We start from the raw sequence: 26,103 nt of genomic DNA on the forward strand, positions 1-26,103 counted from the left end.
AATCGAAATTGAGTGGAGGGACGACGGATGCAACACAACATTTCCTAACTCTCTTTCGTATAACTCTCTTTCGTCCTTCAATATCTAAAGACAAAAATTATATTCTCATAAAGAAAAATAAACAAAAGGGAGTACCAAAATTATCGAGGGCCTATACGCCATTGGACTGCTGTCATCACAAATTCGCTACGCTTAGCCCACTAGAAGAAAGAGCAAATTTTTATAGAAATGCTTGTTAAGATAGTATCATCACCACTCAATTGTTAGTTCTTACACGACACGAAGCAAGTCCAAATTCCATCAAAGTTTGAGGCCCAATTCCATTGAACCAACGGCCTGATAAAACTTTAGCTAAAATAGATATTTGCAGCTAGTTTATTGTTACCGCGTTTTTCAAAACTCCAAGTCGAAAATTGGAAAATGAAGACATGTCTATGGACGACGAGGCATTCACCGGAGCATTACCAAGATACTAGTGTTAAGTTTGGAAATAAAATTCAACAAATGCTCGGATCGAATGTCAAGACAAACAGGCCATACCATCAATACTTCATAGCAAAAGAACAAGAAGAATTTCTCCTCCAAGTCTCAGTACATGACCAAACAAGATACAAAATGCCTAAAACAAAAAATTATAAAAAAAAATAAGCAACATCCAACAAGAAGTAAAGCCATGAACTTCTTAATTCCATGAATGTAGGTAAAACATTTGTTGGGAGGCTATATAAATGGATTACCCAAAGAGTTGCAAGCTCATAGGAAGATGCAGATTGCAGCAGCTTGCGGATCATCACAAATGACCATAGATAGATAAATGGGTTGTGGATCGGAGATCGTTATGCATCATTAATAGAAGTGTGAAATAACAGGGGCCGTTGCAGCTGAGCTCGGTATCTGAGAAGAGGGTCCTTTGAATGAAGACGTTCGTGATAGATTCTCCACGCATAATCCTCAAATGAGAAGGAGTTGAATATCCTCTCTTCTTTCGCGGATTTGGAGCTGCAGTCGTTTTCGGGGTTACTTTCTTCCCCGTTGCCACTGTCCAGCTTGGGAAGCAGGGGAGAGATGGTGGCGTCAACGGGCAGGGTGATCAACAAAGTCATCGATACGCAGTCTGAGTTATTGGCGCCAGACAAATTGGGTCCTGCTCTTCCTCGTGATTTCTTTATCTTCCCATTGCTCCATACCTGCCAATATGTTTATACATTGATCAACTCCTCTAGTTGCGACATGAAATGATGTCGCAGCAGAACTGTTTGATCGTAAATTTCAGAGCTCAAACCATCTGCTAACAATATGAGATTTTTTCCCCTTTTTTTGGTCAAATTTCCACGTGATAAGAAACTACACAACGTTCATCTAGGTATGGCGTATACTGATAGCAATCGAGTAAGCGTCCAAGGATTCAGTCTCTCCTTTTTTTTTTTTTTACTGCAACAATAACATCTACAGAGAAAGGAGTCTAAAGAAACTGTGTATAAGAGACTAGTAGGTATAAAAACATGACTAGTCAAAAAAGCACTCTAATATCTCTTTGTGATTTTTTTTCTCACTGCAAATAAGGTTTGAACTCCCCGACCTACGATCCAAAGAGGGACTAAACCCCTTTTTGATGGCCAGCTTAGTGGTTCCAAGGATTCAATCTCTCAATGCAGTAAAAATTCGTCCTTTTCTCCTCATAGAATGTACTAACATTTTTTATTTTTCCACATAGGATGTACTCCGCATTAAAAAACAAAAAGAAAAAATCTTCCAAGAATCAGTAACTTAAAAACTACCATATGAATTCCGAATGTACATTGCATTAAGTACTCCTGCGATAACTTAAAAAGCTGGACTTGACTCGTGATTCGTACCCTTGCTGAAAACTATGGAGATTCGCATCAAATTCATATCTCGCATGTCCCCAGCCAACATGGTGGTTTCAGTTGGTGGCCCCCCCCCAAACAAAATGTCTTTCTTTTGTCACTTTTTCTTTTTTATCATCTTCTTTCCTTTTGGAATTGAGATAAGTTACTACGTTAGTAGTCCTGTAGTAGCAGTGATGTGCTCAAAATGTGGGAAACAGACTTGATTTAACCAATAAAAGTAAGGCCGTAGGCCAAATCGTTCATAAGAACTTTTCCTTTCTCTTTATCCATTTGAAACCCAACCCCCCGCGCGGGGGGGGGGGGGGGGGGGAATTATGGTAATCAGTAGAAGATCTTAATTATTTTGTTATTCTGACAAAAGTATTGAGTTAGTGGCATAAATAAAACTGAAATTTAAAAACTAAAATCTAAACACACATCATGTTTCATGTCAACACACATCTAAACACAATTAATTTCCCAGATAGATTAGGTTCAGTGGGGTCCTTTTGGCGGCTATCACGGCCATCTCGACGTATTATCACACACCCAAAAAAAAAAAAAAAATCTTAACAAAAAATCATACACAGATACGGTTCCCTACCAAATTAGCAAAGGCAGAATAAAAATGTTAAACCAGTATTCAATATTCATCCTACCATTCTTTGAAACGAAACCAAAATGCGTTTTACCTCATTTTTTAAAAAAAAAAAAAAAATTTATGCATTCAGGCCAGAAAAATTAAACAAATTATCGATATTTTCTATGACTTTGGGAAACTGAAAATTATGGCTCGGTAATTAGCTTACTTGAGCGATGTCTCCAAGCGTAACTAAAATGGTATCCACATTGGGCGAGACCACGGTCCAACCCGAATCCGTCAATATCGAGTACTTCTGGCATCTAATTTGGTACTGCAATCCGATAGCATACGGGTAGATCCGACCCGACAAAGCGGGTTTATTGCTCGAAGTCCCCCTTGAATCTGATATCCACATCAAAGAGCAGACCTTATTGGGGTCCGGACGGGCCGGGTTGTCAAACCCGAATGCACATGACAGCTCTTCCGTTAGCTGTAGTCCAAGTTTAGCCATATCAGCCGTGAACTCACGAAGAGAAGTCAAGTTTAACTCGGTTGACTCGGAAGAACAGGCCGAGTCCAGGCAGACGGATGACTCACCAGAAATCGTGCTTTCTTCATCATCATCGTCGCCAGCGTCATAACCCAGTGGCCAGTTTTTGGGGAAATGGAGTTGCTTTTCGTCGGGGGAGAGATTGAACAAGGAGAGGGCGTCGGACTCGGCCGAGGCTGCGAGTTGGGAGGGAATAGAGTGGTTAGTGAGTTGGAAGAAGCCGAACTGGGAGCCGGCAGAGAGGAGGTTGGAACGGAGAGTTTCAGCAGGGTCGGAAAGAGAAATAAGTGGAGGGGTGGTCACAACGGCGGTAGCTGGTGGGGATGAGTGGCGAGTGGGGAGGGAGAGGGTAAGATTTGGCGTGAGGCGGTGAAGGAGACATGAGAGGGCGTCGGCTGCCTCATTGGGTTGGGTTGAAGGAGTTGGCGGCGGAGCTGCGGTGGTGGCGTAGGGGTTAGGAAGGTGGTGATGGTGTTTGTGAGCTGAGGATGCCATGCTGTACTGCCTGTGGCCTGTCGATGTATTCACTCTCAGAGAATGCGTGTGTCGCAACTCACGAGAGAAGTCAGGCGACGCAAGAAATGGCTGTTTCGTGTGTTTTGCTGTAGTATTCCATTTGTAGCTCTAAACTTTGTTGAGGACTTTGAGATTAGGACATGACCCAAATCCCGCTGCTCCAACTTGCCTCATGGAACGGTTATTCTTTTTTTCTTTTTTCTTTTTTTTTTTGTCAATCATGGAACGGTTATTCAATTAACCAAATCAGATAGAGCAACCAAACTCTACTCCGCACTTGCTTGGCTAACTATTTAAACTAAGATTGGGCAGCATTTTATATTTGTAAATTCCACTCGAATTTAATTTGATTAGCACAAAATTGAAATTTACTTATAAGAAACTCAAACAACTTGAGTTTAATTCTATAAAAACTTCCTTAAGTTTAACTCATTAAATAAATAAGTCAAATTTAAACATACTTTTAACTTAAGTAAACACAAAAAGATATGTTCCACCCTATCATTTATTAATTAAAATTAAAACATCTCTTACTTGCATACATAAATTAAAATAACTCTATAAAACATCTGCAAATTGGGTGGGATCGCAACAACTTTTGTGCAATGAAATTTCCCTTCATCCAATTGAATATAAATTTTTTCAAAAGTTAACTTTTATTCTTATCAAAAGAAAGAAATAAAAAAGAAAAGTTATCCCGAGATGGAAAAACTAAAATAGGAAAGGTAACTTTCAGCAGAAATTTTCTACTTTGGGCTTTAATTTGTGTTAATTAAATAACTCCATGACATATGTGTTTATATTTGTTCCGAAGTTTAAAAAGAAGGGACAAGGACAAGTATTTGATACTTCTAATATATAGATTTGAAGCTCGGGTAGTCTTCGAGTAATCTAGAAGTACCACGAAGTTTTCCAGTAATTAAGTTAATTAATCAGGATTATACGTCAAGAAAAATGGCTCATTTTTTGTCCTTTATTCCGATTGTATCTATTGGTCCCGATAATGGACATCAATGACTGATAGCAAAGCATTAATGCTTGGTAGAATGGAAGGTCAAGATTCAAATTTTTCCTTCAATTAATTGTCGCGTTATATAGATTTGCTTAAAAAATTCATATGCACCCATTTGAAAAGAATTTTTCCTTTTTTTGTGCGTTTACACCTATTGATACTCAAGAAGGGATGGGACTAGGATGTTCACTAATGATAGTAATTTTGTCCTGGTTTTCCGAATTTGTGTTGGTCCTTTAAGATGCAATTTGCTTAACAAAATCCGGATGAGACTTTTAAAAAAATTCAACTTGGTTGGCAGATCTAGAATGTTGTGCTAAGGCATGCACAACCAAGTTGGTTCTTTTAGGGTTCAAATTACGCGCACAATGTGTTGTTACGTGAAAGTTAAGTACACAACTAATTCATATCGAATTAAAATTTTAATAAAAATAGATAAAATGTCACAACACAATATAATAGTGGGTTGCTAATTGAAAGTTAGAAAAGATAGAAGTTATTCTTTGATGGAGTTGTTTTAAGAAATATTTGATAAGAATATAAATGAAAATCTAAAAAAGTAACACCAAAAAATTTTGCTACTACTTTACAATTAGTACAGCACTTCAATTGTACTCCATCCGTCCTATTTTGATAGTCCTACTTTTTTCATACAGTTTAAGAAAAAATAGTTAATTTTATTGGAATAATAAATTTAGGATGCTTTTTTCCTAAAATACCCTTACATCAAATAGACTACAACTTTATATTAATTATTCAATGGAAACTTAAATTGATGGGTTATGAGAACTTGAATTGATGATCAATAAAGAATCAATCCTCATTTTACATTATTTCATATTTTGGCTTGAAAGAATAACAAAACTGGCTTTTCATATATCAATATGTTTTAGAAAATATAAATGTATTAAATGGGATAGGTTAACAATCTATATTAAATAAGGTAATTTATACTAATAACAACGTACACTAAATAAGAATATTTTAGAAAAATTAAAAGATAACTACATTCTTCCATTGAAAAGTGTACTACAATTTGAGACAGACGAAAAAGGAAAATATGACTATCAAAGTGAGATGTAAGGAGTACTTTGTAATGCATTGCAAGTATCAACTCCGGTTGATTTGCTGGTTGGTCAGATTTGGATTTCGGCGTTATGTCTCTTAGATTATTTTTTTTATTTTTTTATTTTTTTAGCTCATACTTGACCAAATGCTCTTGTTATACATTCTTTTCAAGTCATGCATTAACAAGTGAGGCAATTACCATCATGTCAACAGGTTAGAATTAAGATACGTTAAAAATTGATTCGTGAAGATAATTCACTATGAACTCTCAAAGAAAACAATGACAACAAAAATTTCTGGAGAAAACGATTTGCAAACTAATGGTAGAGTAAGTATTTTGTAGCATATTCAAAGTAATAATACTCCATGAACTTAGCTGGTCATTCATGCATGAGCCAAGAGGTGAGGATTTTAGATCATTTGTCACAATACGTATTTATTCTTATTAGTACAATGCATGTGTTTGCCTTTTGTATAGTCTGAGACTGTCCGAGTCTAGGGCTTCCTGCTTACTCATCCCTTGGACTTCTAAATCTTCTTGTAGAGCATCGTTTGCAGATCAGAATCCATGTACAATATCGAATTTGGTTTTGTCTTTTTAGTTTTAAGACTCTTCTTCTGATCTTCTCTGTGCAGCCCCAACTAGGCCCATCGACTGGTTGGAATTGAAAACTTAGAACTCAAACCCATTTTTGTGTAGTAGACTTTGAACCTGACCTGTATTACTTGACAGGTCTTGACCTTAGAGTCTTGGAACGGGATCCAGATCTACCCAGAAAGAAAAGGCCCAAATTTGAATATTTTCAAAATTAAATTCAAAACTAATCACAAATCCAACTTTCAGATTTAAACAAATCAAATTAAAAACTAAATCACAAATAATTTGTAATAGTCAATCCAAAACTAACCACAAATCAATCTACAAAATCAATACTAAATTGTTAATTTGATAACAAAATATATTTAAAAATATTTATATTTTATAATTATTAATATATTGTTCTGATCCGGATCAAATACATGATGGAATCTCCGTATCTGACCTGTTTTTGTTAGAGTAGGTTTGGATCCGAGTATTGGAATTATTTCTCAACCGATACCCCAAAAAAAAAATCAGATCCGAGTCGGGTTCGGATCCAAATCCGACCTATTGACACCCTTAATCCCAACTAACATTTATTGCATTAAAAAAATTTCTTTTTCTGGCTCATGCATTACTTACACTTCTAGGTAGGCGTATTTGCAATTTCCTCCTTGATGACTAGCCAGACTTACATTTGCATGTGTGTCTTTGTACCATTTCGTTATACTAATACACTCAGTCTTTTTTCTTTTCATTTTCCGTAAAAATTAAATAGGAAATGTAATGTCAATCTCAATCTATAATATATCTTCTCAAATACGGTCTTCAATCAACTTTTTGATTTTTCTCAATCTCAATTTTTTTTCACCAAATACGTTTATCAAAGATTCCAGTCGCCAATGAATGCTTTTCACCATAAGCGAGAAACTTTCGAGGAGTGATGTCTACAAGATAAAGTTATTAAGGGAATATGGATAGAGGCAAGGGCCGTTCACGAATCGAACCGCTCATGAGCGGCTCAAATACGAGCTCAATCTTGTCAAGTTGAACTCGACCTCGAAAACATTAAACTCGTTGGCTCGCGAGCTCGATTATATATATATATCTATTTATATTTTTTTTCATTTTAATAGTAAAATTACATATGTATTCATAATATTTTATTATTTATTAAATAAATTATTATTTTATTTATTTTAAAAAATAAAATAATTATTTTTAAAATTTTTAAGCTTGAGTTCGAGTTTGCCTCTTTATTTCTTTTCCATCCTCAACATGAGTGTAATAGAATTTAGTAACAATGACTATTTTTCATAATACTACATAAAATAGCAAAATCAAAGTATTGGAGAAGAAAACTTATTAATTTGGAATCAAGATTTACGTGAAAAATTCCTAAACTCTTATAGCTAGTTTGAGAGCTATAATTCGATAAGAAAATAAAAGAAAGTGACAAAAAAGACACTCTTTTTGGCATTTGGGAGTTTTTGAGAGGTAGAAAATGATGGCAAGCATTTGATTTGGATAAATGAACTCCTACTATTATGGTTACCAAAATTTTCCGCCCAAATGTGAGTGGAAAGCATCGAAAAAAAAACTAAGAATGCCTAATAAAATTTTTCTAAATACCAATTTTGTTCTCAAATATGTGCTGAATAAATTTTTATTAACACACATATATATATATATATATATATATATATATCCAAAATCATCACTTATCCTACCTTAGTTCACAAACAATATTAAAATCCCATTTTTTTCCTTTCTCTTCTTTTCTTTTCTTTCATAATTTAGCATTTTCTATCATTTGTTTTCTAATCTAAACATCCAAACTAACTATAAATATTAGAATTTGAAAGATTTTGAAAAGAATTGAACAATACAAAGTATGATTTTGTAAAGAAAAAATTCACAATAGATGGCTAATGATAAAAAATAGGAAAAATTGTTCAAAAACGTACCTCATATTTTATAAAATAAATTTTTTCCCTCAATTAAAAAAGTGTATTTTTACGTTTCTTACAAATTGATATTGATCAAATTTGGTCCCTACTTAAATTTTTGACTAGTTTTTTTTATCGAAATCCACCGTGTGTATTTTATGCGTGATCAATTTTGAAGGATTCAATGGCTTTAAGCTGATACCTTTTTGGATTGAATTGTCTGGTAGCCTGTCTGCTCAAGTGATGTTCTGCTGTTGGGGCACTGATGTGTAATGTTTAGACTCGCAGAGGGTTTCTCATATGCATGTATGCTACATTTTACGTGTTTGACCTGTTACGTATTTTTATTTGCTTTCATCTAAGTAGACTAATTGTAGTTATACATATGCTATTCAATAGATATATACATTGGTTTAAAAATAATAATTTTATTTTAAATCAATATATATTTTTATTTGATTTCACCATATGAATCTATTCAATATTTATGGCTTTTTCTCTTTTGTTACTAATTCATTTATTGAGTTATATAATAAGGTCATCTAATTAATCGGTCCTAAATCGAATTCTATAGTCATGCTAACAAATTGTATTTTAAATATGAAATTTTGGCTCGCCACTTTTAAGATCAACAATTGAATTAATTGGTTTGTGATTGTTTTAAAATTTGAAAGTGTCAATCACTTACTTCTTTTGTCATACTTTTCCTTCGTTTCTTTTTTCTGTTCAAATTTAATTCAATATAAACACTTGATAATATTGAGAATTAAATGTTTTCTTTGTTTTCAATTTTTGAATAAAAGTAAAATGAACATGAGTAGAAAATTAACATTTTTTTAAACTCCTTTATATATCTATTTAATTTCACTTGAATATTACATTCAGACGAAATCAAATAAAGATATATTATATGCTATTTATATTGTTCATGTGAAATTAAATAGACATATATACATGAGTTACTTTTTAAAGTTATTTGCATATATGATCAATGATGGATAAAAAAATTTAATTTATAAAATATGAGGGTCGAAACAATTCATTTTGTGAAATGTGAGATATTATCAATCAGATTATGTAAATTTTGATTTGCTAATTTTGTCTTTAAAAATGATTATGTGCAAAGCACGTGGTGGATTCCAATAAAAAACTAGACGCAAATTTAGGTAGAGATGAAATTTGACAAATATGAATTTGTAAGGCACTTAAAAATACACTTTTAAAAGTGAGAAACAAAAAATTCATTTTGCAAAATATAAGGGGTGTTTTGAACGATTTTTTGTAAAAAAATATAAAATATGCTATGTTTTATTGATTTATTTCTGTAATTTACGGGTCTATTATTTCACATGTTTTACAAGAAATTTTCATCATTTGTAATTAAAAAATTCAAATCTCAAGCAACGTTTGGATTAATAAAAGGGTGCAATTTTAAAGGAAAAGCAAATAAATCAAAGTAGAAAAATTTTTTTCTAACCATTTTGTTTGCGTTACTTATACAAAAAAAAAAAAGAAAAAGAAACACCGAATATTCTGAAAAAGAAAGGAAAGAATAGATTATGTATAGTTGCATTTTATATGTAAATGAATAAAATCTAATTGTAAACATACTTTAATACTTTATTTATTTTTATGTATTTTCACATTCATCTTGTTATTGCTATAATAAATTTATGAAATAATAATATTTAAATGAAAATTTTAATCTTTTTTTTTAAGAGAAAGAAATTACAAGAAGTATTAAAATATTAAAAAATTTTAAAATGTTAACAATCATCGTTACGAAATATAGTATTCAAGATTTTCAAATTTTTCATGTTCAAAATCATGGTTAATTCAGTACAAATGACTAAATTGTTTCTCTCCATGTAAATACGTAGTACTTCTTAAGTTACAAGCATAGTAAAGTTATTTGATCATTCATGAGACAAGTATTGGACCCAAATGACTTACAGGGAAAATAAGTGCAATTTTCAAATATTCCGGGGAGGGTAGCGAAATTGATAGAAATCTAAAGGGGGGTTTCTGAAATTATACCTATCACCAACACATATAACCATCATTGACTCACCTAGGGTTTTAACGCAACTGTTCTGGGACTCCTCCATCGCTAGCTACAAGCAGCCCCATCACCCATTCCCCGCCGCCCCTCATCACCCATCAGAAAATGGTTAAGGGACGCCAAGGAGAGCGCGTCAGGTCATCTAATTTTCCGACTCCATCTCCATTTTCCCCTTATTCATTAAGTTGATTTTTGTCCCGATTTTTTGGGTTTAACCCTGCAGGCTTTACGTTAGAGGAACAATTCTGGGATACAAGAGGTCGAAGTCCAACCAGTACCCGAACACTTCGTTGATTCAGATCGAAGGAGTGAACACAAAGGAGGAGGTGGCTTGGTACCTCGGCAAGAAGATGGCGTACATCTACAAGGCTAAGGTTAAGAAGAATGGATCTCATTACCGCTGCATTTGGGGAAAGGTTTGCCGGCCTCACGGTAACAGCGGTGTGGTACGTGCTAAGATGAAGTCCAACCTGCCCCCCAAGTCAATGGTAATACTAACTGTACTGATGTTCCTTTATTTATTTTTCCTATTTGGTTTGCTATTTGTTTTTCTTAAATGAATGTTTCTGTATTTTGATATTTCAGGGATCAAGGGTTCGGGTCTTCATGTACCCAAGCAATATTTAAGGTATTCTTTATCCGCTTTTTTGAAAATTTTCCAAGGTTATGTTTATGGTTGCTTTTTGGTGAAAATTTTGTTACCTATACTTTTCAGTGAGATGTTTCTTTTGCGATATCTGAATTAGAGTTTAATAATTTGGGTCGTTTACGGGATGCTCTAACTTGTAGAGTTTGGTATTATGAGTAACTTCAAGGTTGGTCGTTTTTTGGGGTTGATTGTTTGGGTTGGATTCTGTATATATAGATATGTGGTCGCAATTAATTTTTGTTCCTCATATTGCTTTTATAAGTGGTTTCCCTTTCACAATGATGTGTGCTTGTACTATTTTTTGAAGCTTTCTTTGTTAGAATGGTTGTAAGGAGGAGCTGGTCTTTGTGAAGAATTTGCTTGAAGTTTTACACATCCGTCTTTATGCAATACTAAAATTTGTAGGCTCATAGAGCTCAGCTTGAGTAGCGGATGGTTTTACCAGATTTCTTGTGTTGGAGTTGAGTTTTACCAGATTTATAGTTATGCCTTAAATTTTCAGACATGCATCATTTTACTGAATGATGAGGTAATATGGAGAAGTTTTTCATGAGAACAGTTTGTGTGGTTACTGGTGAACATGACCAAAAAATGTGGGTGGAGGGAGAGCGAGCAAGATGCGGATCTTAAGACTATACGGAGGATGTCAATCATGCTTAAAATTGTTTGTGTTACACAATTCATCCAAAATATGGCTGTTAGATATGCAGAATTGATGGAGATTTGTGTGCACAACATGTGGGGGGTGAAAGGGACAGATTTTGTTAATTTTCATGAGGGGACTTTGATTTGTTAAGTAATATCCCCTCCACATTTCAGGAAGCATGTTAGAAAAGACGGCACTGTGGCTAGTTTCCAAGTATTTTGAAACTTCCCCAGTGTAAGTTATCCAAAGTTACTGCAGACACAGTTGAAAGCAATTTTGTTGATCGGCGCAGATTTATCCTAATTTAATATAATGAGTTAGATTAGCATTCAATAGCTTTAAGTTGACTTCTTTTTGGACACAGTTTGATGTTCTGCTGCTGGGGCACTGATGTGTAATGTTTAGCTTGCGGAGGGTTTCTCATATGCATGTATGCTACATTTTCCATGTTTGACCTGTTCCATCTGGCTATGACTAGATTTGTGCAATTTGTTGGAGCTCCTGAAGTTTGATAACTGCGTCCATGCTGTGGAGTGGTACACTAGACATTCAGAAGCTACTCCTGATTTTTGTGATCATTATCGGTTTCTACTGTTTCCATTCTTAGTGTTGCCTTGAATTAGGTTTTGTTAAATTGGTATTGAGTCGTTTTTGACTATTTGCTTGGCTACTAGTCATTTGTTTGGACATTTACAGTTTTCTTATGTTGTTGCAGTGTTCCAGCAAAAGTAGGAGCAGACTGCTTGAGGTCATTGGTGGCTTTAGAAGGTCATTGGTGATTGAAGGACGGTATTTAGAGTCAAAATATACCCCTTTTTTTGTGGACTTACCCTGGTCTCTGAATTTATCATGTTTGTTTAATACTATGAATTGAACATGCAATCTGATGAGACAAATTTTGATTGTTTGGATTTATCCTTTTTCACTTGGGTGTTTTTGATCGTTAGTCAACCAGAATTATTGTTGATTCGTCTCTTCATGATGTGACTGGGAGTATTGTTTGAGGTTAGCTTCCTTTTGATTGTCTCGGTAATTTGCTGTCGATCAAATCAGTTGGGGACGTTCCTACCCGGTTCTTGTTTACATCTGGTACGCGAATCTGTTAACGATAGCTCTTCTTCCTCGACTTTTTCCCAAGATATGTGCGGCTATAATATGTACTCTATAGTGAATAATATGTGCGGCTTCTTAATTCTTATACTGGAAGGTATGTCTGCGTCGGTAGGAGGTTTTTTTTTTTTTGGTTGGCCCGCTTTCGAACTCTTTTACCTCTTTCTTTTGACAATTTCTTAACAGGTTAATTACCTTCACCTCCCTCAATTTTTTTCTGTATTTCAATCAGCCCCTTAGGTGTGATCAAATTACAAATTCATCCCCCAAGATCAAAATTTCAAAAGTATCACACCCTTACCATTTGTTCTATAACGTTGACCACATAATCATGTTTCCAATAAATGAGCAAAGATTTATCGTGAAAGTCCTAAAATGGCCATGTAAACCCGAAGTTCTTCTTTTCCTGTGTTTTCATGCGCAATTAGGTGGGCCTTGGAGATAAAAATTATGGAAGCGCCGCCAAGCCAAATGCTTCGATTTGGCAATAATACAACAAAATTTCAAAGAAATCTCACTAAAATAGATCACAATGCTTCTAGGAAATAAAGAAAAATTAAGTTTATCAAAATTTGAGAAGCCCAAAGAATTTGTTCCAAAAATTTATGAAAATAGAAAGGGGAAAAAAATAAATGATTTACAAAATAAAGGACAATAAGCTATTAGTTCTTTAGAGCAAGTCTTAAACGGTACATGCAAACTAGGGAATAAGGATAATCTCAAGGGAAAAAAAGGAAAAGAGGAATGAGGTTTAATAGATGATTTTTGCAATTTCACCGAAATATGCATACCCAAGCACTCAAATTGCCGATCTACTATAATCTTCATCATATCCATCTCAAACACCATAAAATCTTCAGAACATTTAGGGTGAATTAAAAATAAATTCTAACAGGCTTTCAAATTTATCCAAAATTTAGTTTATCGTGGTATGATTTCTCAATATTGTATGCTTTTTTGGGTCTTGTGTATTTCAATGGAGGCTAGAAAGACACGGGAGGGCAGAAGGTTAGCGGGTGTCTTGGTGATTGGTGAAGCATACTTTGCAATCAGATTTTGCAGCATCCCAGGCTACAAGGGCTAAGATCGAGGGGCATGAAGGTAGGATCTTGAGAGCTTGGACAATGCATCAAGAATTGTAGGGATGGAAGAATTCTTTCCTCTTTCTTTGTTCTTTCTTCCTCATTGATTTTTTCTTCTAGCCCCTGCTTGTTTCTTTGAAGCAAAATTCTCTGTTTTTGGTTTCTGGTAGCTCATTTACCAATTTCATTTTTGGCATGTTTTAGATGACGGTATTGTTATACCTTTGTAACATCCGTTAATTGGGTTTAAACAGTGTCATTTGTATGGGGTGATCGTTATTTGATTAAAACTCAAGGTTTATTTTGTAGTTTGGCTGAACCTCCGAGGAGTTGTATGTAATTAACCCTTCCTTAACCTTAATCTTTTCTAGTTACTATTTCGTTTCCTTAAAAATGATGTTAAAAATCAAACTGTTTGCATTGGCATCCAAGAATGTGAGAATATGGGGTTATTTTGATGGGTAAAAATTCGAGTAAATTTCGTTTTCAAAAATTCAATGATTCAGAATGCGTCACTTTTCAAATTATTTGCATTTGCATAAAAGAATATGAGAATATGGGGTTATTTTGATGGGTAAAAGTTGGGATGAATTTGGTTTTCAAAGATTCAACGATCGAGATTGTGTCATATTACTTGGTAAGCGAGATGACACAATCTAGATTATTGAATTTTTGAAAATTGCAAGTGATTTAACATAATTTGGATCATTAAATTTTTTAAAATTGGATCTACCCAAGTGTAAGTCATTTTAACGTGGATCAATCTTCTTCTTGTGGAACGACCTGCAGGGGTATCTTGGTTCTTTATTTTTTCTACTTTTGGATAAGGGTTAAATGCAGAAAACCCCCTGAACTCTCATATGAGTTGCACAATACACCCCTAAATATGTTTATAGGCACTTTGCACCCAAGCTCCACTGAAAAGTAACGGATATTTATACACCGTTTGTTTTATGACCCAAATGACAACTTTATCCTCAGATAATAACTGAACAGACAAAAGCACCCTTCTTCTCCTCCAAACCGATTATGTCGGGCGGAAAGTACAAGGTAAAGCTGAATCTTGAGTTTGCCAAAATCTTTTGCCTTTTACTTGTGATCGAGGAAGAACCAAAGCCGAATGACTGCAGAGGGTAACTAGAAGTGGGCAAAAGACGGTTCGAAGAATTTAAAACAAATGGAATATTTAGAGTATCTCAGCAAATCAAGTAATATGCAAAGCCCTAATTTTTTCTTTATTTAATCGACTTTTTACCCTTTTTGTGTGGATCTGGATGTCCAAACTTATAGTTTTATGCCCTCGTTGTATTGGTAGTTCATTGTTGTTTTTTACTAGTTGGTTTTATGTTCTCCTCGCCATGATAAATTAATGATCGAGAGCAGTGGTCGGCGGTAAACCGTGAAGCTTGCAACTTTTTCCCTTTTGTTCGCCGCTGCTTTCAATCAGTAGTAGAGTTCAAGTTGTGTTGTTTAACGATTGCCACTGGGTTTGTTCCGACATCTAGCATTCATGGGTGAGTTTTTATTTTTACATTTTTTTTCTTCATTGTTGCTTTCTGAATGTGAGATTTTGACTGTTGAGTTTTGCTATGCTTTTTCCTTTATTGTTTCAGGCTTTTATTTTTTTGGTATTTCAAGTAGCTCAGAAATTTGTTCATTTTTCTCTGTAATATTTTTTTTTTAGTCTTTCATTTGGTTGTTAGCTAATTTATTGGGTTGGCTTTGGTTTTTTAATTTGTGGCTTTGCTCTTGCGCATCTTCTTTTCACTTTTTTTTTCTTTTTGTTCACTGTTGGAACACAGCTTTTATCTGACTGCACTTCCCTTGGTTGAGGCTTGAGAGACCATTTGTATTGCTTGTGCTAATTTAGAAGTTTTTGCTTTTATGTAAAGTATTTTGAGTCAATTATTTTCACCATGGTCAAATCATTGTTCTACGGTTGGATGAAATATTTTTTGAGATAAAGATAAGCCATATTGAAGGATTAGATCACTTGAGCTACAACTATGTGGACTGTGTTCCATGTGAGTAGAAGAAGAATTGTGCATCTGTGAAGAAGAGGAAATACAAGGGGGGAAAATGAGAAGTGATGGTAGGTGGTTCTCATTTATATTCACTGGAAGGAGGGCAATTCTGTCAGCAAATTCAACGGATAGAAAGTGGCTTCCACGCGTTTTATTTAACCGTGAAATGTGTGAACGGTCATTTTCTCAGGGTGCAAAATGCCTATAAACATATTTCGGGGTGTTTCGTGCAACTTCCATGAAAGTTCATGGGTGTTTTCTGCATTTAACCCTTTGGATAATCGTCAAATTTTGCATTTTCGACTTTTTTATTGTGCTTAAGTTGTCTATTTATCCTTGAATCGTTTTACTTACGGAGCATTGGCCGTCCCTTAGAAAAAGTCCAGCACCTCGAGAACTTGGAACGGCAAAATCCCGATGGGACGTGCGGAATGGTAGGCCTTTAATGGATGAAGGCCCCGTCATCCCCAGCACACAAAAAAAAAGGGAAAGAAAAGAGCAACAAATGATTTGAAGAGAAAAGTGAGGAAAGGAAGCGGTTAAAAGTGACATTATGAAAGAGGAAGCATTACCAATTTGTTTCGGGCCAGATTTTAATACCAGTATGAGCCCTTTATGTGTTACTCTGTTTATCCCGTCGCGCTCTGATGTTTGTTGGAGTAAAATGAAAATTGGTTCACAAAGAATCAAGCAGGCACGACACATTTTACTATTTGAGCCGGTTGCTGTTATTTACACACATCATCAAATACCAAAACCAAAAAATGAAAAAGGAAAAAAAGGTGATTTGATAGTGATTTTCTATCATAACCATCCCCATTTATTTGATTGAGTGACGTATTTTTTATTTTAAGTTTTAACTGATTAGTTTTTTGATTAATTTAATAATTTGGGTCATTTACGGGGATGCTCTAACTTGTAGAGTTTGGTAAACTGACCAATTGGATGCGACCGCCAAGAACGCGGTCCGAGCCGAGCTGGAGGGGCCTGGCTACGACGAGAGGAAAGAGCTGCACGGGTTTTCCTGTGAAGAGAGAATACCGGCGGGACTCAAGTCCCCGGAATAACTCCGACGGTCAAGTCAGTAGGGCTTACGGGTAAGACAACAGTAGAGGGTACTGTGAATGGCATACCTTGAATTGTCGAGTAGTGACGTATTTATAGGCTTGATCAAGTAGTAGTTTCCATGTAGAAATAGGAGTCCCCTTAGGGTTCGGAGTCCTCTTAAGGTTTCATACGATAACCCCTGAAGATTCGGAGGCGGCGGCCCACCAGGCCCATCATACGGAGAGGAGGCGGCCATGTCCGAGCTGCTCTTCCCTTAATCCGAGCTGATACGCCGGGGCTGCGGGATCTCTATTACCGACCTGGCGCGTGCCGTTGGCCGAGCTGACACGTGTCACGCGTGGATTTGCCCCACTACACTAGCCCCCCTTTGAGTCTAGAGCCACTATGGAGTCACATGGGTCTGGACCAAATTACGAAGCGTCAGGTCGGCTGGACGTGGGACCCACGATCCCATGATTACACCCCCCCATTCCAGTAACTGCCACGTCTTTTGTTGTAACTGTCGCTTCATGGGTCACGTCTTCCAAAAATAGCGGTTGTCAGCTCAACTGTCTCCAAGGTGACAGTCTCTCAGCAATAAATTTAAAATTTCAATTCGGGACTCTTCGTCTTCCCGCCCTGATGGCCTATAAATAGGCCCCACCAAATGTCATTTTCACACTTCTTTCCTCATTTCCTCTCCTTCGAAAGTTTCATCAACTCGCTCCACGCTTAGTGAGTTCATCGGAGAGTAGCGCCTCCTTCTAAGCACCCATCAGCTCCTCCTCCTTGTCCGCTAGTAAGTTTTCTTTTCCCTTTTATGTCTTCCTCGTCCACACACTCAGACATCACTAGCTCGACACCTATGCGTAGAGTAGCCCGACCTACTCCTATAGAGATAATTTCTTCTTCCCCTAGCTTTTCTTCTTCCAGTTCGTCTGGATCTGAGTACCTTCCTTCCCCCGTACACTCTCCAGCCTTAGACATGAACCAGCCCGGTCAACCTGCTCAGCCTGATGCTGGGGCTGCTGTCCCAGGGATCCCCCTGGAGGTGGCTCCAGGTCGTGCCAGGGTAGGACCCTCTAAGGGGCCAGATATTGACTTTGGGGAAGTCGAGATTATCCCTTCTCTCCTGGACCAGGGGAATGTTGACGAACTGGTGGGGAGGTATGACATCCCCCTCAATTCGAGGCTAGGGCTGCTCAACCAGGGGAGTACGCTTGCCGACCTCCTCCTGAGTTTGTGGCCATATACAGAGATCAGCTCGTGGCTGGTCTCCGTCTTCCCATCCCTCAGTTCCTTTACCAAATTCTGACCTTCTGAGGAATTCGGATAACCCAGCTCGTTCCCAACGCCATTAGGTCGATTCTTGGCTTCTTCATTATGTGCTGTGTCCTTGAAATACCTTATTCTTTGGACATGTTTAGGTCATTTTTTCAAATGAAAGTGAGCGGACCAGTTCATGGCTGGTTTTACTTTGCTCGCAGGAGCGGGGGAGAGCTCCCAACCCGCGAGCTGTTCACGCAAGCCCCGTCCTCCATTAAGGGCTGGAAGACTCAGTTTTTCTATGTGAAGAACACGGGTTTTCCTCCCCTGACCTGGAGGGAGGAGACCCAGGTATCCGACCCCATTCCCTCACCTCTTCCAGCGGCCGAGCTAGATCGCCTGGTCAGCTCGGGTGCTCGACTGTCAGTGAAGAAATTTAGTAATGCCCAACTCCGGTTGGCGGGGCTGATTCGAGCAGAAGTGAGCGACCCTGCACCCGACCTCCGACCCCTTACCCCCGAGGAGCTGACAGCTTGTAAATCCTTGATCTTCTCTTTTTTTTTTTACGAGTTCTACTACGTTACGCGAGCTAACTCTTTTTCCTATCTTGTATTGAAAAGATTTTCCCAACTGCGGAGCATCGGAGGAACTGGAGGCTCGAGCACCTCGGCTCAGGAGCCTTCTACTGCTCCTGACGGCACTGCTCCCCTTCCTCCACCAGTGCCTACTCCTCAAGCCGCAGCTCAGCCACCTCCTGGGGAGGAGCCCAAAAAGAAAAGAAAGAAGATCGTGGCCAAGAAAGCTCGGACCGAGGAGACTTCATCCGCTGCCCAGACGCCGCAACCAATTCCCCTAGACGCCTCCCTGGAACACTAAGGGGTAAACTCAGCCGAGCAGCAAGCCTCGTCGGAGTCGCCGCCAATCATGTGGCGCATGAGGAACGTGATTCCCCTGAACCCTCCCACTGAGCTGAGCACGCACCCGCATCTCCCGCATTTTTGCCCGAAGTGGGGGTTATCAATGAATGATCGAGCTCAGTTCCCAGAAGCTACTCGGGAACTCATCAAGGGCTCGGTGCTCCTTCGCGATCATCACTTCATCCAACTCGCATCCAACTCCGAGCTGTTAGAGCACTACTACCTGAGTGCAGCTCAGGTAGCTTCTCAACTATTCGATATTTTAGTAAAGTTTCTTTAGCTTGTAGTTTTCTCACTGTGTTGGACCTGCAGCTCAACGTTGCAGGTGTCGAGCTAGCCCAGCGGTATGAGAATATGGGGGAAAATCTCTCCCAGGCTGATGCTACCAAGAACAAGCTGGCCAGTCAGCTCGAGGCAACCGAGGCGGAGCTGGAGGCCACGAAGAAGCTGGTCGCCGAATCTCAGGCCGCCTGCGAGCTGGAGAGGAAGAAAATCGCTGAGCTGACGGCGCAACTGGAGGTCGAGCAGAAGAAATCCGCCGAGCTGCCCGGCGAAATTGAAACAGCCCGCGAGGAAGGTCGATTGCTGGGGGTCAGGGACTTCAAGAAGTCTGAAGATTTCCTGAAGGATTTGGCCATTCTCAATGGGCCAGTTTTGCAGGTCGGTTATGCCCAGGCTATGCACGATGTGCAGTCTCTGAACTTGCTTGGGTTCGACCTGGGCAGATGGCCTGACTACAACCCCCAGGCAGTCCACCAGATTGACAGGCTCGTGGAAGGATACACGCGGGGACGCGACCTGGCCGCGCTGGTTGCCGACCCTACCCTGCCTACAGCTTTCCCCGAGCCCGAGCAAGAACAACAAGGGGAGAACTAGGTGGTGCATAACATAGGCGTAGATAGGAATTAGGCCTAGGTTGGAACCGAGTTGGCCAGCTCGTTTTTTCGAAAAGGGAATAGATGGTCTTTTTGTCCAACACTTAGTAAAAATTCTTTATTTTTTCTCTCAAATACATTCTCATGAGGCCAAGTGCTGGGCTAACAATTTGCCGAGCTGACCTCTTCAGCTATTACCTAAAAGCCTTCCGGCTTACCTCCGAACTCTAACGAAAGAGTCTTAAATTCAAATTGTGCCAGGTGCGCGAAACTTCATCCCCATTGAGATGAGCTAATCTGCAGTACCCCACTCGATCAGCTTCCCTTACCACGTAGGGGCCTTCCCAGTTGGGGTCTAGTTTGCCCGTGCCCGCAGCTCGGCTCACAAAATTCCTTAGCAGCACCATGTCCCCTGGTTTGAAGGAGAAGTGCCTGACCCTAGCGTTGTAGTATCGTGCGACCTGACCCTTGTACTTAGCCATTCTTATGCATGCTTCTTCCCTACGGTGCTCGAGCAAATCTAGGTTAAGCCGCATCTCCTCCTCGTTATTCTGGGCCACAAAATGCTGCACCCTGCTCGAGGGCACTCCGATCTCCGCCGGGATTACCGCATCGGCCCCGCATGCCAGGGCAAACGGGGTTTCCTGAGTGGCCGTCCGGGGTGTAGTCTGGTAGGCCCATAGAATGGTGGGCAACTCATCAAGCCAACCCGTTCGGGCAGACTCTATTCATGTCTTCAAGTCGTGCAAGATGGTTCTATTAACGTTCTCGACCTGTCCATTGGCTTGTGGATGCCCCACGGAGGTGAAGTGCTGCCGTATACCGAACTCGGAGCACCAATCCTGGAGGGAGCTATCCTCGAACTGCCGGCCGTTATCCGAGACCAGGACTTGTGGTATGCCAAATCGGTGAACTATGCTCTTCCAAAGAAACTTTTGGATCGACCTGCTGTTGATCGTCACGAGTGGTTCGGCCTCTACCCATTTAGTGAAGTAGTCAATAGCGACTACCAGATGCTCATGACCTCCTGGAGTTCGGGAGAATGGAGCTAACAGATCTATTCCTGATTGGAAGAATGGCCACGGGCTATAGAGAGGAATCATCTCCTGAGTTGGGGCGTGGTGAATTGAGGCGTGCAACTGGCACGGCTTACATCTCGTCACCAGCTCGGCCGAATCCCGGAAGATGGTGGGCCAATAGTATCCAGCTAACATTCCCTTCTTGGCCAGCACCCTGGGCCCGACGTGATTGCCACAGATGCTCTCATGCAGCTCGCGCAAGATGTAACTTCCCTCTTCTGGCGTTACGCACTTAAGCCATGGCTGCAAGTAGGACTTCCTATAGAGCACTCCCTCCGTGAGCACGTATTTTTGTGATTTGAGAAGGACTTTACGGGCCTCTGTCCTGTTCGGGGGGAGCTCTCCATGAGTTAGGTATTGGACAATGGGGTCCATCCAAGAGTTTACCACCTGAATGACAGTGGTGTCCAACCTCTCATAGGCACGTTCCTTAATGACCTCCACCAATATTTCTCGATTTAAGGTGTTAAAGGAGGTAGAGGCTAGTTTAGACAGGGCATCAGCTCTCTTGTTTTGGCTTCGTGGGATCTGCTCCTGGACGACCTGCTTGAACTGATCCCTCAGCTCGCGTGCCTTGGTGACATACTTCCTCAAAGGCCCTTCTTTGACCTCATAGCTTCCACATACCTAGTTCACTATCAGCTGCGAATCGCTGTAAATTTTTATTAATTCAACCCCTAATTTCCGTGCTATCTCCATCCCCGCAATCAGTGCTTCATACTCGGATTCATTATTGGAGGCTCTAAAATCGAACCTTAGGGCGTAGGCCAGTTCCTCCCCCATGGGGCTGACCAGGAGGAGACCTGCTCCACATCCTTCCCTGCTTGATGCACCATCTACGTATAGTGTCCATACCGGATCGGGTCGTCCTACAGCCTCTGTAGCTCCTCTGGTCTGGGTAGCCCACCTGGCTGTTTCAGCCTTAACTTCTCCTCCAGACGGTGTGACCTCGGCAGCATCTCCGACCTGTCCGACCTCAGCCGTTTCTCTGGCCTGTCCGGCCTCGACAGCTTCTCCGGTCTGCTCGGTCTCAGCTGCTTCTCCGGCCCCTTTGACCTCGGCAGCCCTTCTGGCCTACTTGGCCTCAGCTGTGTCTCCGGTCCCTTTGATCTCGGCAGCCTCTCTGGCCTGCTCGGCCTCAGCTGCGTCTCCGGTCTGTCAGATCTCCGCTACCTTGTTGGCCTGGATAACCTCGGCAACGTCTTCAGCCGGCAAGGGCTCGTCTACCTCTTGGGTTTGTGCGGCCTTGGTAATTTTTTTGGCCTGTAAGGCTTCGGCTGCTTGTCTGGTGTGTGTGTCGTCGGCGGAGCCTTTGGCCTTCACGGCCATTTCTGCTTCCCTGGTTTGATCGACCTCAGTTTCGCGTGACGCAAGGGAGACGTCTTCTGCTATGAAGTCCGCCAAAGCTTGTGCTTTAATGGCCGTCCTCGGCTAGTATCCGAGATCGTACTCTGACAGTTCTACAGTCCACTTCACCATTCGTCCCGAAACGTCGGGCTTAGAGAGGATCTGCTTCAGGGGCTGGTCCGTCACTACCACTATGGGGTGAGATTGAAAGTACGACCTGAGCTTTCGAGTTGCATGGACTAATGTCAAAACATACCGTTCCACCATCGAATACCTGGCCTCAGCCCCCTGCAATGCTCGGCTAACATAATATACAGGTTTCTGGACCTTGTCTTCTTCTCGTACCAGCACGGCGCTAACGGCCTCTTCCCCCACAGCTAGGTAGATGAACAAGGTCTCACCCTACTCGGAAGAAGTTAGAGCTGGCAACCGAGCCAGGTGGGCTTTTAGTTCATCGAACACTCTCTGACACTCGGGACTCCATTCAAATTGCGGGGCTCTTCGCAAGGTCTTGAAGAAAGGGGAGCCCCGAACTGCCGATTCAGATAAGAACCTGTTCAGAGCCGCCATCCTTCCCGTCAGGCGCTGAACCTCCTTGATGTTTCGGGGAGGAGCCATGTCCATGATGGCCTTGATTTTAGAGATGTAATCGAGCCGAGTCGAGCTCGAGTAGTGCTATACTCGAGCTCGACTCGACTTATATATCCCTAGGCTCGACTTCGGCTCGAGCTCGATCGAGTCAAAAAAATTGATACTCGAAACTCGACTCGATGTACTCGCTTTAAGTTCGAAACTCGACTCGATAAGGCTCGATAACGAAGGATATTTTATAAATTCCATATAACTTATACCTATAATGGTCATTTTATAATTATAATACATATATATTATTTAAATTATGAATATATTATTTAATAACCCCGGCTCGACGAGTCTCGAGTCGGGGATTTTTGACTCGAAACTCGACTCGATTTTCATGCGAGCTACTCGAAACTCGAGCCAAGTCGTTGACCAAGCTACTCGCGAGTAGCTTGGCTCGCGTACACCCCTACTTGATTTTGTCCGGATTGGCTCTCACCCCTTCCTTGAAAATCATGTAGCCCAGGAATTTTCTCGACCTGACCCCGAAGGTGCATTTCTTGGGGTTTAGTCGCATCCGTGAGCTTCGAAAGACATCGAAATTTCCCTAAGATCTGCGATGAACTGCTCATGAGTCCAACTTTTCACCAACATGTCATCCACGTAAAGCTCCATGTTTCGGCCGATCTGGTCTTTGAACAGTTTATTAACCAACCTTTGGTAGGTCGAATCTGCATTCTTTAGTCCAAACGGCATGGTGACATAACAATACGTGCCGTTTTCAGTGATGAACGAGGTCTTCTCTTGATTCTCCTCATCCAGGGCTATTTGATGATACCCCTTGAATGCGTCCAGAAAACAGAAAATCTCGTATCCCGAGATTGAGTCCACGAGCTGATCAATTCGTGGGAGAGGGTAGCAGTCCTTTGGGCATGCTTTATTTAAGTCAGTGAAATCCATGCACATCCTCCAAACTCTTTCTTCCTTCTTGACCAGCACGGGATTAGCTAGCTAGGTCGGGTAGTAGACCTCCTTCACGATCTTGACTTCCAACAGCTTGCTGACCTCACTCCTAACGACCTCATTTCGTTCGGGTGCGAAGCTCCTTTTCTTCTGTTTCACAGGTCGGGCGTTAGGGTCTACGTGTAGCTTGTGAACTGCTAGCTCGGTGGGGATTCCTGGCATGTCATCTGCGCTCCAAGCAAAGATCTCCGCGTATTCCTCTAAAAGGGATTCCAGAGAGTTTCGGGCCCGTTCATTGAGGCAGGTGCCGACCTTGACCGTGCGCTCAGGTCGGTCAGGCCGGACGGGCTGCTCAATCAGCCCTTCATCCGTCTCTAGTCTCTCTCTTTTCTACTTGGGCTCCCAGGACTCTAAGCAAGCAGTTTGGGCTACCAATTTCTCATTGTCCTTGAGAGTTGCAATGTAACAGGTCCTAACCACCTCCGGATCTTCGAGCACCTCAGCTACCCCAGTTGGAGTAGAAAATTTCATGCTGAGATGCAAGGTGGAACAGACAGTCCGGAGGGCGTTCAGAGCGGACCGTCCCAGAATCATATTGTACGATGAGGGCTCTTTCACCACCGCGAAATTTACTGGCACCGTTCGGCACTTTGGCGACACCCCCACTGTGACCATGAGAGTTATCATTCTCTCTGGTCTTACCGGAGGGTTAGCAAAGCCGATCAATGGACTCCGAACAGGGACGAACTGTCTGTCCTCGAGCTGCAACTCTTTAAAGGTCTTGTAGTACAGCACATCGATGGCACTGCCATTGTCGATGTATACCTTCTTTATCTTGTAATTGCAAGTGATGACCTCTATTACGATAGTTTCGTGGTTGTTGGAGGCCAAAGGCACTGCATCTTCTGGTCCGTAGACAATCTCCTCGTACATTTTCAGCCGTTTGCTCGAGCTTTCTCCACTGGGAGGGGGGCGGTTATGCCACCGAGCTGTATGACTATCCCCTCCAACCGGTCCTCCTGCAATAGTATTGATCACCCCAGCCAGATTCTGAACTTCCTGCTCGGGAGTTCGGCCACGAGGCCCTTGAGGTCGGTCATGGGGGTAGCTCAGATGATCTGATTTGGGTCTTGCCCGTCGCTGGTCAACTCGTTCGTCACGTATGAACTGCCCGAGGTGGCCTCGCTTGATCAACTTCTCAATGTCCTTCTTGAGGTGACGACAATCCTCCGTATCGTGTCCCACATCTAAGTGTTATGTACAGTATAAGCTCTGGTCCCGTCTGCTTTTGTCCCCGGCCAAAGGTCGGGGAGGCCAGGAGAGCCCTTCTTGCTCCATCACCGTGAGGACGCGAGCTCGGGGCGCTGTGAGGGAGGTCCAAGGCTTATCTCCCCCCAGGCTCCGACTCCTAGGCAGGCGGTCATAGGTATTTTTCCGTCCTTGGTCACACGGCACGTCCCCCTGGTCGGCATTCCTCCTGCGTTTGTCGTCCCTCTGCCTTTCCTGCGCGCTCTTCAAGCGATTGGCTTCCTCAGCGTTGGCCTTCTCGTGAGCTCGGTCCAGCATCTCCCGAACTGACTTGGGAGGTCTCTCTACGAGCTCAGTGTATAACTTCTGCTTTCGCAGCCCGTTGATGAAGGCGGCCATGACCACCTTGTCGTCTCGGTCGCGGACCTGGAGGGATTCGTTATTGAATCGTACCATGTATTCGCATAGTGACTCCTCGGGCCTTTGCTGGATAGTCATGAGGTGAGCAGTGCTTTTAGAGAAGGCTCGCGAAGAAACGAACTGTGCTGAGAACAGTCGTGCGAGTTGGGTAAAAGACCGGATCGACCTGGGGGGAAGTCCCTGGAACCACTGCCGGACTTTTCCCTCCAGGAACATTGGGAAGGTCTTGCATCTGACCGCATCCGCGGCCGTTTGCATGCGCATCTGGGTCATGAACGCGAACAGGTGGTCCTCCGGATCCATGGTTGCATCGTAGGATTTCATGTGTGGAATTTTGAACTTCGCGGGCAGCGGGTAGTCCTTAATATCGAGCACAAAGGGGGAAGCAATGTACCTGTCAGCCTCAGGATCCAACAGTAGGTCCAACTCATCCTGTACCTGTTGTCGCTCTTCCAGGGGAGAGAGCTCTCCCCTTGAGAATCTCCGGACGGGCTCCGGGTGTTCAGTTCGGGAGTTCTTGTGAGAGGGTTCTACGACCTCGACCTGCTCACGCGTGAGTTCCCGGTGCGCCCGCTTGGCCCCGGGCTTGGGACTCCCTGTTCGGGACTCTGACAGCTCTACTCCCTGGATCTTAGGTTCCTTGTCCTGATGACCTCCCGACTGCCCTTTGAGGTAGTTCAT

At 41.2% G+C, this 26,103-nt stretch overlaps 4 protein-coding genes and 1 long non-coding RNA gene across 5 annotated transcripts; 2 read left to right on the plus strand and 3 right to left on the minus strand.

Annotated features, from left to right (window-relative positions):
• Nucleotides 1-518: 518 nt before the first annotated feature.
• LOC140036549 (gibberellin 2-beta-dioxygenase 1-like) lies at nt 519-3,611 on the minus strand. Its single transcript, XM_072078389.1, has 2 exons — nt 2,660-3,611; nt 519-1,187 (listed from the first exon to the last, which is right to left on the minus strand). Exons 1-2 carry the CDS (start codon nt 3,476-3,478, stop codon nt 837-839), a joined length of 1,170 nt encoding a protein of 389 aa, XP_071934490.1. The 5' UTR covers nt 3,479-3,611; the 3' UTR covers nt 519-836.
• A 6,549-nt stretch (nt 3,612-10,160) lies between these two features.
• Nucleotides 10,161-12,432, plus strand: LOC140036550 (large ribosomal subunit protein eL33w-like). Its single transcript, XM_072078392.1, has 4 exons — nt 10,161-10,307; nt 10,394-10,658; nt 10,756-10,798; nt 12,181-12,432. The coding sequence occupies exons 1-3, from the start codon at nt 10,276-10,278 to the stop codon at nt 10,795-10,797; spliced, it is 339 nt and encodes a 112-aa protein (XP_071934493.1). The 5' UTR covers nt 10,161-10,275; the 3' UTR covers nt 10,798; nt 12,181-12,432.
• A 2,148-nt stretch (nt 12,433-14,580) lies between these two features.
• LOC140036551 (uncharacterized) lies at nt 14,581-15,773 on the plus strand. Its single transcript, XR_011840117.1, has 2 exons — nt 14,581-14,865; nt 14,994-15,773. It is a non-coding gene; the product is annotated as an uncharacterized lncRNA (long non-coding RNA).
• Nucleotides 15,774-20,013: 4,240 nt separating this feature from the next.
• On the minus strand, nt 20,014-22,194 carry LOC140037397 (uncharacterized). The gene is made up of 4 exons (XM_072081532.1): nt 22,039-22,194; nt 21,541-21,939; nt 20,560-21,492; nt 20,014-20,454 (listed from the first exon to the last, which is right to left on the minus strand). Exons 1-4 carry the CDS (start codon nt 22,192-22,194, stop codon nt 20,014-20,016), a joined length of 1,929 nt encoding a protein of 642 aa, XP_071937633.1.
• A 1,950-nt stretch (nt 22,195-24,144) lies between these two features.
• LOC140037398 (uncharacterized) lies at nt 24,145-26,103 on the minus strand. Its single transcript, XM_072081533.1, has 3 exons — nt 25,660-26,103; nt 25,096-25,488; nt 24,145-24,981 (listed from the first exon to the last, which is right to left on the minus strand). The coding sequence occupies exons 1-3, from the start codon at nt 26,101-26,103 to the stop codon at nt 24,145-24,147; spliced, it is 1,674 nt and encodes a 557-aa protein (XP_071937634.1).

Source organism: Coffea arabica, chromosome 2e (assembly GCF_036785885.1).
Source record: "Coffea arabica cultivar ET-39 chromosome 2e, Coffea Arabica ET-39 HiFi, whole genome shotgun sequence".
Taxonomy (NCBI): Eukaryota; Viridiplantae; Streptophyta; class Magnoliopsida; order Gentianales; family Rubiaceae; genus Coffea; species Coffea arabica.

Excerpts from the sequence above, each read along its gene's own strand:
- LOC140036549 (XM_072078389.1), bottom strand. The coding sequence starts at position 3,478 with ATGGCATCCTCAGCTCACAAACACCATCACCACCTTCCTAACCCCTAC. Across the intron at positions 1,188-2,659 it reads CGCTTGGAGACATCGCTCAA|GTATGGAGCAATGGGAAGAT; the intron begins GTAAGCTAATTA and ends ACATATTGGCAG.
- LOC140036550 (XM_072078392.1), top strand. The coding sequence starts at position 10,276 with ATGGTTAAGGGACGCCAAGGAGAGCGCGTCAG. Across the intron at positions 10,308-10,393 it reads CGCCAAGGAGAGCGCGTCAG|GCTTTACGTTAGAGGAACAA; the intron begins GTCATCTAATTT and ends TTAACCCTGCAG. Across the intron at positions 10,659-10,755 it reads ACCTGCCCCCCAAGTCAATG|GGATCAAGGGTTCGGGTCTT; the intron begins GTAATACTAACT and ends TTGATATTTCAG.
- LOC140037397 (XM_072081532.1), bottom strand. The coding sequence starts at position 22,194 with ATGGCCGTGAAGGCCAAAGGCTCCGCCGACGACACACACACCAGACAA. Across the intron at positions 21,940-22,038 it reads AGGTTATCCAGGCCAACAAG|GCCAGAAGGGCTGCCGAGGT; the intron begins GTAGCGGAGATC and ends GAGGCCAAGTAG. Across the intron at positions 21,493-21,540 it reads AGATAGCACGGAAATTAGGG|GTATGTGGAAGCTATGAGGT; the intron begins GTTGAATTAATA and ends ATAGTGAACTAG.
- LOC140037398 (XM_072081533.1), bottom strand. The coding sequence starts at position 26,103 with ATGAACTACCTCAAAGGGCAGTCGGGAGGTCATCAGGACAAGGAACCT. Across the intron at positions 25,489-25,659 it reads TGCAAACGGCCGCGGATGCG|CAAAGGCCCGAGGAGTCACT; the intron begins GTCAGATGCAAG and ends ATGACTATCCAG. Across the intron at positions 24,982-25,095 it reads CCCGAGCTCGCGTCCTCACG|GATTGTCGTCACCTCAAGAA; the intron begins GTGATGGAGCAA and ends CACGATACGGAG.